The sequence below is a fragment of the Pleurodeles waltl genome, chromosome 3_1, assembly GCF_031143425.1.
Source record: "Pleurodeles waltl isolate 20211129_DDA chromosome 3_1, aPleWal1.hap1.20221129, whole genome shotgun sequence".
Classification (NCBI taxonomy): domain Eukaryota; kingdom Metazoa; phylum Chordata; class Amphibia; order Caudata; family Salamandridae; genus Pleurodeles; species Pleurodeles waltl.
Genome location: NC_090440.1, coordinates 1,699,133,311 through 1,699,145,649, shown reverse-complemented (window position 1 = coordinate 1,699,145,649; position 12,339 = coordinate 1,699,133,311). Strand labels below are relative to the sequence as shown.

The 12,339-nt window shown below is 44.1% G+C and overlaps 1 protein-coding gene across 2 annotated transcripts in view; it reads left to right on the top strand.

Annotated features, from left to right (window-relative positions):
• USP40 (ubiquitin specific peptidase 40) overlaps positions 1–12,339 on the top strand; it is a 570,914-nt gene that overhangs the window by 226,124 nt on the left and 332,451 nt on the right. For both annotated transcript variants that reach the window (XM_069225530.1, XM_069225531.1), the window contains one exon: positions 3,763–3,934. In XM_069225530.1, the coding sequence (XP_069081631.1) occupies positions 3,763–3,934 (172 nt within the window). The remainder of the gene's footprint in view (positions 1–3,762; positions 3,935–12,339) is intronic.

Sequence of the window (12,339 nt, the reverse complement as noted above, 5' to 3'; positions counted from 1 at the left end):
TATTGGTGCCTACTCTTGTCATATATTCTATACTTCACAAGGGAAATGGAAACATGACAATAACTAGATTTTAGCAAAACAAGTCTTTTAATTATAATTTTTTGTGATTCTACACAGCAAGTCTATTAATGATAGATGAGTAAAGCTCTGATGTGACTTTATCTTGCAGTCTTGGTGGATGTAGGACTTACTCTGGACTGATCTGGGACAATATATGCCCATTCTTCTTACTTTGTTGTGAATTTGCTTGTAAATTGTTCTCTGGATGATAAAAACCTACGTAAAGCCTATCTGCAGACTGAGTGAGCCTAGGAACTGCTGGTCTTTTTATGTTCTTGTACCTTTTTTTTTCCTGACAGATATCTTGCATGTGTGGTGGCTGGGTGCTAGTCAGATCAATAGGTTGATCGCAGATATGGTCATTACCCAATTTTCTGATTTGTTTTCCTGCTTGTATCTCTCATCATCTAATCTCCACATTCTGGCACCCCACACCAGAATTTCCCAAATCCTGCCTCCAGACTGAAATGGTGGCAGAAATCTTTCTTCTAACAACTGGGTGACTGTAGGTCTCTTACTTCTTTAGATGAGAGATGGGTTAGCTTTGTGGCCTCTTGCCTGCTAAGGTTATGCTGCAAGAAGGAGTGAGTCAGATCTTTCTCCTAGGACCCACTCAAACAGTGCAATATAAATGACAAAATCGCTAGTCGCTTACATATCCAGTATACACCCAGTTCGCTCCTAAATCCAGACACCAACTCACTGTCGAGCTCTTGAGCACAGACTGCATAGGTGACTGCACAGGCTGCCAGGCAGATGCTCTCAGCAGGTGCAGGAGGCTCTTCCCTTCACACCACTGCAGCCTTATATACAACATAGCCACGGGCCGACACATTTTTTTGTTGACAACTCTGGCAAAGGTGAGATAAAGGACTCCTGCACATTCTTCTGCTTGGCGAGGCACTGGCTCCTGAAACTTGGAAACGCCAACAAAAATGGCGGCAAAGCCAGCAGGCTGTCCTGCACTCTTTCGATAGCTTGAGAATGAGCACACCTGCATGGATGCCTCTGTCCACTTCCACTCAGTAGTTACTTGGCAATTGCCTGTTTTAGGAACTGCCATTTGCCTCTGCTATTCATACTCCTTGATACATAGTACATTGTTCATTCACTGCACTTCTGTTTAGGTCTTGGAACATAAACAAAACACTCAAAGATTGGTGGCTGACTAGAGGAGTGTAGACTTTTTTTTCTAAAGAAAGTTTTAGAACAGCGGAAATTAACCAAGCACCAAAATGATGGTCTTAGAACCAGCTGGGGCTAAGCTACAGCCACAAACAGTTTTGTAGTATTTACGCAGTAGGTCTCTGTAATATAGCTAACATGGCCTCTGGTTAAATTTAGGGGCTTAAACTTGTGAGACCGCAGCATTTTTGGTATTGGCAATGTAAGAGATTAAAGGTATCAAACATAGTGCTACAACTATATCCAGGTTGCTTTTGTATATCTGCCATTGGTCCTGCTTTCTCTGAGCATAAAGAGAAGTACATTGGTGTGTTTAAGTGCAGGTAAACAGGAACCAGCCTAAAGCACTACACTCAAACTTGAACTGGAACTCCCATCCCACAGAGTAGATTGCAAAGTTAAAGTGTCAAGTTAAAGTGGACATCAGAGGTTTGGCAGTAAGTGGCAGCGGGCACTGGATACAACAGAGCGGGAGATGAGTTATATGTCCAACTGCTCTCCAACAGAAATGTTCAAACTGAGTATACTTGGTCTGAGTTGCTGCTAACCTTCTATAACAGGTCCTTGAGAAACTATTCAGAAATATACATTTTGAATTTCGGTAGCATGGGCATCCATAGACTTGAGGAATCTACAGAACCTACTAGTTCCCGCCCATCAGTTACTGCTTGCCTTCGCTTTTAAGATTAGGATTTTATCACACGTTTAAATCCCAGTAGCTTTGGTGTCACACAGAGATTGTCCAAATGATTACGCATTCAAATGTCAGGCTTCTCCCAGCCAGGCATATATCAAAGACGCGTAGTAAAGTGACAATCCTTGTCTCGTTTAGGTTAGAAAATTGAGGATAAGGGCTCCCACAAAGTCTTTCTGCTTAAAGGGCAGGGCGGGTTCACCAAAAAGTGCAGTCCTTCAGATGTCCTAGCAGATCCTCAAACATCAGATGAAGCAGTCACTCCTCACATCAAGTCAACTCTATTGTTAGGACCTCTAGAGCAGGCAGTTCACTTGAGTCATTTTCCATGCTGTGCACCGTGCAGGTGTGTCTTATCCTTGCTCTGTCTGTCAGTGCCTCTACCACATCTTCTTTCCCAGCAGAGAAAAGCTAAGGCACTACTCCGTGTTTTATGTTCAATAATTGTATTCAATCTCACAACAAAAATAAATAGTGGTAAACTAGGCACATTGGTTGCTTTGGTCAAACACTTGTGCTAGGTTCTGCTGCAGAGCGTGTTCCTGTTTCAAAGCAAATGAAAGAAGGGCCACGTTTTTTCCTGTTCTGGGGTACTCTGGAAAGCCAGATTCAATTGATGCTTGTGCATGTTAAGAATCTAAAGCTCTGGTGGTCCATTGCCTGGAACAACTTCACAAATATGCCGCAGAAGGTGGGGAGGAGGATTGGGTGAAATAGTTAAAATGATGCATATTACAACAAAGTCAGGCCAAACATCCCATACGAAATCTCTCCAATATCCAGACAGCTTCCGGATCAGCACAAAGGAGAAAGACAACACTAGGCACAGATGTGCTGTGGCTGATATACAGCTCAGTCATCTAAACAGGGATACATCATTGCTTGAAGGATCTGGAAGCTGATCTGCTTAGGTGCTCAAAGTGGTTTTGGTCACTTCTTTGTTAGTATGTACGTCTGTGGGCTGAATGTTGACTATATTGACAATAAAAAAAACAATACACAATGGCAAGTTCCAGGCACAGCCCCAGATGTTGTTTCAAGGGCAGTTTAATGACATTCAGCTTGTGCAGGGGACCACCATTTTGTACCAATGCAGTGTGTCTTCTGTGGGTATCATTTGCTCTATATCTGGAGCATCATCATCCTGTCAACGAGCCACATTCATTGAACACTGTTTCCATGGGAAGCACACACAAGCACAGTCACACGTGACAATTCATGAAGAACTGAGGGGGCACCAGTTAATTTGGACTATACCAATGATTGTTCTCTACTTAACCTGTTAATAAGGCAGTACTCACTCCCTCACTATGGGTTGCCGGTACACTTTGACTGTACCCCTGGTCCTGCAGAGTCTAGCACTTTGTGGGTTGGAGGGCCACGGGCAGTTGAAATAACAAAAAACACAAGTTAAGTCTCTCAAGTAGCTTTGACATGTGAGGATATTGTGCAGAATATAATATTAAGTAAGTCACCCCCGAGAGGCTTTTGTTCCAACAAAGGAACTTGGGAGAAAAATGGTGGGAGGAGGAATAACAGGAATGACTGAGGGAACAATGGCGATGAGAGAGGAAAGAAGCAGCATTATTAAGAACTTCTGAAGGAAGAGGGACATAGATGATGAATGCAGATTGAGCAGAGGAGCTAATATAGTAAAAGCAGGAGCCTCTGCTGCAAGATATGAAGAGGAGGGAGCAGCATTAGAGCAAGAATGGCTGAGGAAAACCATCAGGATCTCCCAGAAGAGTACCCACATTATTAATGTTGTTGCTAAGTCCTTTGAATTTGGACATTCATGTTTTCTTTCTTTCTGCATGTCGAAGGGCTGAGCCTGTCACAGAGATCACTCTTTTGGAGTTACAGCTGCACCTGGGCAACCATTATATTTATGATGGTGGTGCTCTCCACCCAGCTTCAACTAGGACGGACAGCATACTGGACTTCACCATTGATCAGAGCAAGACATTGGGAGATCTCCGATACAGTGTTTACCAGGTAATTTTGTTTTTCATAGCAGTGAGTGTGCAGCCACTAATCTGTACTACGAATCATAAGTCTTTCTGATTAATTCTGTTCTATATATTTGATTCATATGAATTTAGCTGTCTGACTTCTGGTTGCAGTTTGGCACTCCATCTGTAGCAAGTATTCTTTGGTTTGCCAGCGTGTGAACTAAATGAGATAGCTTTGAGCGGAATGAAGCATGTTATAAAACCGATAGTTATTAAGATTGTGTCTGGTAATCCATTGTTTCTTTTAGATTTCTTGTCTGTAGTCCTTCATCTGTTGCTGATTTCTTCCTTAATGTAGTGCAGTCAGTCACATGTTCTGTGCCTTATTTTCTTACGTGTCAAAGAATCATTATCTTCTGTTCTGCTGTTGTTTTTTTTATTTATTTGTCTTATGTTCCATGGTCCTTAAAAACTTACTTCTCATGTATTTTGTGATCCAACATTAATGTATAGTTTCATATTCTAGATCTTTCACAGAGTCAGTGTCTTCTTTGTGTGGCTTCTCATAGATTATTTGTCTGCTAATTTGTGGCTTGTCACTTGTCTTGTAGCCTGTGTGATCCACACATCAATTTTCTAGAGGCAGCTGACGTTTGTTACTTGGTCCCTGGCAGTTAGTTGCTGCTTTCATGAGTGGTGTTATGCAGGGTGTCTGAATCCTTATGTTCTGTGGCATGTGTAGCTGCAGATGCACATGCTGTGCAATATCCTGCCATCTAGTGTTGGGCTCGGAGTGTTACAAGTTGTTTTTGTTCGAAGAAGTCTTTTTTTGAGTCACAGGACCGAGTGACTCCTCCCTTTTGGCTCCATTGCGCATGGGCGTCGACTCCATCTTAGATTGTTTTCTTTCTGCCATCTGGCTCGGACGTGTTCCTCTTCGCTCCGTATATGGAATCGGGAAAGTTAGCTAAATATCGAAAATTCGACGGTATTTTTATCACTCGGTACCGGGTTAGTGTTAGTGTATCGGCACCAACATCAAGACCGCTTCGGCGGCCCTTCGGGGCTTCCACTCTTCACCGAGGCCTGGTCGGCCCGACCACACCTGTTGTCCCAGACTAATGGACCGGACTCCCTTTCGTTTCTGTCCTAAGTGTCACGCAAAGTATCCTTATACAGACCAGCACTGGGTCTGTAATCTGTGTTTATCACCCGAACACAGAGAGGATACTTGCGAAGCTTGCCGAGCGTTCTGATCGAAAAAGACCTTGAGGGATTGACACGCAAGAAGACTACAAATGGCGTCGAAACCGAAAGAACAGCTCGACGTGAGTAAACCTGCCCCGTCCAAAACTCAGGGTCACACCAAAACATTTAAGTCCATGGGGATGCCACCGCCAACAGGCCATGGCTCAACCCACCGAAAGGAAGATGACGAAACATCGGCACCGAAAAAGGCCAAAGAATTGCCGAAGACTTCCGACTCCGGTCGAGAAGCCGGCACCGAAAGATCTCGATACCGAGAGTTCCAATCGACCAAACCACGGAAAATCTCCTCTGAACCGAAAAAGACTGTAACAACAGAAACCTCGGTACCGAAAAAAGCGGCCTCGGAGCCGAAAAGAAGCTCTTATACAGAGGAGCAAGGACTTTCCAGCCAACTCAAGGAAAGACATTGATTCGAGCAAGAGTTAGGTATGGAAGAACCTGACCATACACAAAGGAGGTTACATATCCAAAAAGAGACTGGAAAAATACAAACTTTACCTCCACTCAAATCAAAAAGGAAACTTGCATTTCAGGTGACAGAACTGCAACCTAAGGCAAAAGTGGTTAGAGACAAATCTCCACCACCAATGTTCTCACCACAACCGTCCCCACCACACTCACCACAACTGTCACCAGTGGGAACACCTATAATGCAGTCACCCACACATACTGGGATGACACAGGATGATGCTGATGCATGGGATTTATATGATGCACCAGTATTGGATAACAGTCCAGAATGTTATCCAACAAAGCCGTCACCACCAGAAGACAGTACTGCATATACGCAGGTACTATCCAGGGCAGCTACGTTCCACAACGTAGCAATGCACACAGCCAGTGGAGGATGATTTCCTTTTTAATACTCTGGCATCCACCCAAGCTTCCTTTCAGAGTCTGCCGATGCTTCCGGGCATGCTCAAGCACGCGCAACAGGTCTTCCAGGAGCCTGTAAAGGGAAGAGCTATCACGCCTAGAGTTGAGAAAAAGTACAAACCTCCCCCAACAGATCCTGTGTTCATAACACAGCAACTCACACCGGACTCAGTGGTTGTAGGGGCGGCAAGAAAAAGAGCAAACTCTCAATCGTCAGGAGACGCTCCACCACCAGACAAAGAAAGTAGAAAATTCGACGCAGCGGGCAAGCGAGTGGCAGCACAAGCAGCCAATCATTGGCGAATAGCAAATTCACAAGCCCTACTTGCACGCTACGACAGGGCACACTGGGACGAGATGCAAGACATCATACAGCACTTGCCCAAAGAACACCAAAAACGTGCCCAGCGAGTAGTGGAAGAGGGCCAGGCCATATTTAATAACCAGATAAGGTCCGCAATAGACTCAGCAGACACGGCAGCACGGACTGTCAACACGGCTGTGACCATTCGCAGAAACGCATGGCTGAGAAGTTCTGGATTCAAGCCAGAGATTCAACAAGCGGTGTTAAATATGCCGTTTAATCAACAACAGTTGTTTGGGCCGGAAGTCGATACAGCCATTGAAAAAATGAAAAAAGACACGGACACGGCCAAAGCCATGGGCACGCTCTATTCCCCACAAGTAAGAGGCACCTTTAGAAAACCACAATTCAGAGAAGGTTTTCGGCAACAAACATCCGAGCCTTCCACCTCTCAAACCAGACCCACCTATCAGGCACAATACCAAAGGGGAGGGTTTTGTGGGTTCCTATAGAGGACAATTCCCAAGAGGAAGGGGAAAATTCCAAACAACCAAACCAAGCCAGACCAAGCAGTGACTTCATTGTCACAACACCCCAACTCTTGTCACCAGTCGGGGGAGGCTAACCACATACTACCAAAACTGGACACATATTACCACAGACACATGGGTCCTATCAATTATCCAACATGGTTATTGCATAGAATTCACAAGATTCCCGCCAGATGTGCCACCTAAAATGCACAGACTGTCCCAACAACACTTAGACCTATTACAAATAGAGGTCCAAGCACTACTACAAAAACAAGCAATAGAGCTCGTATCCCAATCATCAAACAGGAACAGGCGTCTACTCCCTATATTTCTTGATTCCAAAAAAGGACAAAACGTTAAGACCTTTCTTAGATCTCAGAACACTGAATCTCTTCATCAAATCAGACCACTTCCACATGGTAACACTTCAAGACGTAGTTCCCTTATTAAAAAAGGAGGAATACATGACAACATTGGATCTCAAGGATGCGTATTTCCACATACCCATCCATCCTTCTCACAGAAAATACATAAGGTTTGTAATGCACGGCATACACTATCAATTCAAAGTGCTACCGTTCGGAATAACAACAGCCCCAAGGGTATTCACAAAATGCCTAGCAGTAGTAGCCGCTCACATAAGGAGACAGCACATGCACGTATTCCCATATTTAGACGACTGGCTAATAAAAACCAACACTCAACAACATTGTCTTCTTCACATGCAATACGTCATAGAAACTCTACACAAACTGGGGTTCTCTATAAATTACCAGAAATCACATCTGCAACCATCCCAAATACAACAATACTTGGGAGCAACACTCAACACACAAAGGGCAATTGCCACTCCAAGTCCACAAAGAGTCCAATCGTTCCAAAATGTAAGATCAAGCATACAACCGAACCAACACTACACGGTAAGGTTTGTAATGAAACTTCTAGGCATGATGTCCTCATGCATAGCCATTGTCCCAAATGCAAGATTACACATGCGGCCCTTACAACAGTGCCTAGCAAAACAATGGACACAAGCACAGGGTCAACTTCAAGGTCTAGTGTTGATAGACCGCCAAACACACTCCTCGCTTCAATGGTGGAACCCTATAAATTTAAACAAAGGGCGGCCATTCCAAGACCCAGTACCTCAATCTGTTATCTCAACAGATGCTTCCATGGTGGGTTGGGGAGCACACCTCAACAATCGCAGCATACAGGGTCAATGGGACAACCAACAAAAACAACTTCACATAAATCATTTCGAACGGCTAGCGTTTTTTCTAGCACTAAAAGCGGTTCAACCACTAGTAGCCTACAAACACATTCTTGTCAAGACAGACTACATGACAACAATGTACTATCTCAACAAACAAGGGGGGACACACTCGCCACAACTGTGTCTCTTAGCACAAAAGATTTGGCATTGGGCAATTCACAACCACATTCGCCTAATAGCACAATACATACCAGGCATTCAGAATCAGTTAGCCGACAATCTCAGTCGAGATCACCAGCAAACTCACAAATAGGAAATACATCCCCAGATCTTACAGGATTACTTCCACTGTTGGGGAACACCAAACGTAGACCTATTCGCAACAAAAGAAAACGCAAAATTCCAAAACTTCGCGTCCAGGTACCCACACCCTCAGTCCAAGGGCAATGCACTATGGATCAGTTGGTCAGGAATATTTGCTTACGCATTTCCCCCCTCTCCCACTCATTCCTTATCTGGTCAACAAATTAAGTCAAAACAAACTCAAACTAATACTCATAGCACCAACCTGGGCTCGCCAACCGTGGTACACAACACTGTTGGACTTATCAGTAGTACCCCACATCAAACTACTAAACAGACCAGATCTGTTAACACAACACAAACAACAGATCAGACACCCGAATCCAGCATCGCTCAATCTAGCAATCTGGCTCCTGAAGTCTTAGAATTCGGACATTTAAATCTTACACAAGAGTGTATGGAGGTCATTAAACAAGCGAGAAAACCTACAACAAGACATTGTTACGCAAACAAATGGAAAAAATTTGTTTACTACTGCCACACTAATCAAATTCAACCACTACATGCCTCCACAAAGGACATTGTAAGCTATTTATTACACTTACAAAAGTCTAATCTAGCATTCTCTTCCATTAAGATCTATCTCACTGCAATATCTACCTATCTGCAGATTACACATACAACATCACTTTTTAGAATCACAGTAATTAAAGCATTTATGGAGGGACTAAAAAGAATCATACCCCCAAGGACACCACCAGTACCTTTGTGGAACCTTAATATTGTATTAACACGACTCATGGGCCCACCATTTGAACCCATGCATTCTTGTCAAATTCAATATCTGACTTGGAAAGTAGCCTTTCTAATAGCTATCACATCACTTAGAAGAGTGAGTGAAATACAAGCATTTACTATTCAAGAACCCTTTATACAAATACATAAAGTGGTTCTCCGTACAAATCCAAAATTCTTACCAAAGGTCATATCATCCATTCCATCTAAACCAAACTGTGGAACTCCCAGTCTTCTTTCCACAACCAGACCCAGTAGCTGAAAGGGCTTTGCATACATTAGACATAAAAAGAGCACTAATGTATTACATTGACAGAACGAAACAGTTTCGTAAAACAAAACAATTGTTTGTAGCTTTCCAAAAACCTCATGCAGGTAACCCTATATCCAAACAAGGCATCGCCAGATGGATAGTTAAATGTATTCAAACTTGCTACATTAAAGCAAAAAGAGAATTACCTATTACACCAAGGGCACATTCCACTAGAAAGAAGGGCGCCACAATGGCTTTTCTTGGGAATATACCAATAACAGAAATTTGTAATGCAGCCACTTGGTCTACGCCTCATACATTTACTAAGCATTACTGTGTAGACGTGTTAGCAACACAACAAGCCACGGTAGGACAGGCTGTATTAAGAACATTATTTCAGACAACTTCAACTCCTACAGGCTAAACCACCGCTTTTTGGGGAGATAACAGCTTAGTAGTCTATGCACAGCATGTGTATCTGCAGTTACACATGCCACCGAACGGAAAATGTCACTTACCCAGTGTACATCTGTTCGTGGCATGAGACTCTGCAGATTCACATGCGCCCTCCCACCTCCCCTGTAGCCGTTTTTAGTTGCATGAGAATTGTAAATATGTTAAAAAATATATATATATTATTTTAATAGACATTAGATACATACATTACTACTCCATTGCATGGGCACCTCTAGTATACTCACAACTCCTACCTCACCCTCTGCGGGGAAAACAATCTAAGATGGAGTCGACACCCATGCGCAATGGAGCCAAAAGGGAGGAGTCACTCGGTCCCATGACTCGAAAAAAGACTTATTCGAACAAAAACAACTTGTAACACTCCAAGCCCAACACTAGATGGCAGGATAATGCACAGCATGTGAATCTGCAGCGTCTCATGCCACGAACAGATGTACACTGGGTAAGTGACATTTTCCTTATTGTTGCTGTAGACTCTTGTTCCATAGAACACCCCTCACTTACCGACCCAAGATACCTAAATTTGAGTCGTTGACAGCAACCCAAGGAGGCAGTGAGCCCAAGAGTTTCCTGAGTCTGGGGTGCTTTTACAGCCTTTGTGAGAGAGGGTCCTACAACCATATTGAGTATCATACATTTTAAGCTTTAAAAAAAATACCTGTGAGTGACTTGGTCATCAGAGGTAAACATTGACTCTTGCTTATGAAAGTGTGTTCCTTTGTTGGGTAGTTGATAACAACAAACCAAATGTCCCTTATGTAGAGGGTTGACTGGCTATAGGATAGTCAGGCATTGCCCGAAAGGCTGGTCTCACAGGTCTGTGTGTGGACAGTTTGTTTGGCTGTTTGTGGGCCTGTGGGAACACAAACATTGACTGCAGCAAATAAAAAATGCATGCAGTCTCCTCTGCCCTGCTCTGTCTGTCTTTACAAGTTTAAAGTTGCCCTGATTTGCAAATATGGGCCTCATTAAGTTTGGTGCCCAAGCCTGTTTTCTCTCCCAAACTGACCTTGCTTATGCAGTAGGGAACTACAAACACCGAGGCATAGCTAAATAAACTTGAAAGGACCATTACTGTGTCAAAAGCTTCTAGATAACCTATCAGGATTTAGTGCCCCTTACTTGTTCTTGTCATTGAAGTACTACATTTAGACATACCCCACTCAGCACTATAGTGCCTCTGCCCTCCCAATGGGTCTTACACATATGGGTTCTATCATCTCACTGTAGGTGCGAGAACAGGAAGCAGGGCAGCAGACAGTCTTGCAAAATGATTTTGGGATGCATCATCCTCTGTTAAGTGTGAGCACACCAATGACGTGGAAAACCCAGGCTTCCTTACATAGTGATCGGATAGAGATTTCTGGCCGCAGGATCTTTACCTTTGAGTATTCCCGTGGCATCGAAGCTGGATCTGGAATTTTTTTAGGACTCCGTTGTCAGCCCATAGGTGGTGTCATTTGGCTCCATGTGGCTTTGTCCATGCCAGACGTGATATACAAGGCGCCTTCCCAGCGTGCTGACCTCAGTTCTTTCCCTTCTGTGTCATCAGCACGTGTCTGAACAAGCTGCCCTCAGTCATTTTTTAACTGAACTTTTTGACCATTTTGTTGAATTCAACCAGAGTGCCTTTTCTCCTTTGTTACTGGAATACATTTCTGAAGAAACTGCCAAGTTTCAAGCCTTGTGGTCCGTCCCCATAACAGGCAAAAAGTAAAATGCCTGTAACAGACCCCCTCTGCGTGTGTCTGTGGTGCCTGGAATGGTATCACGACTCCACGGCCTGCGCGGATTGCAGGGCTATCAGTCTGAAGGCCATCTGCGAGTGGACCATGAAACTTGTGGCCACATACCATGCTACTCCAAACCGCCTGAAGTAGTGTTCTCGAAAGAGGTTCTGCGACTGCTCTCAGAGTCATCTGCGCTGGTCATCTATGTCATCCTGCACTTCTCCAGATCAGTCCCGCAAGAAGAAGTTCAAGAAGTCGAAACAGTGTTCAATTATTCCACATCGGCCCCCTTCATCGAACTAGGTGCGGGAATGTCACCACAAGTCCAGGCTTAACTCCTAGGTCTCTGTGGCGCCTGCACCTGACACATGGTCCACGTCCCACTTACCTGAGTTTTCCTGAGCAAGAGTGACCCTCACCCAACTTCAAGAATTTTATGAAGCCAAGGACCTCATTTTTGTGCGGATTACCCCTCTGGAGCACTTTTGGACCCCATTGGTTTGTGAAGAACTCCAACTTAAAATCCGCGGGTGGGTTTGCCCTCCCCGCCAATCAGGCCCTCTGGGTTTGTTGGTGGATCCAGATCAGCCCCAGCCGTGACTTGGCAGCCTCTTCTGGGGACTGTTCCAGTGGTGCTGTTCCAGGCATCACTGACTGCATTGTGATTCCTGACTCCAATACGGAGATTCACC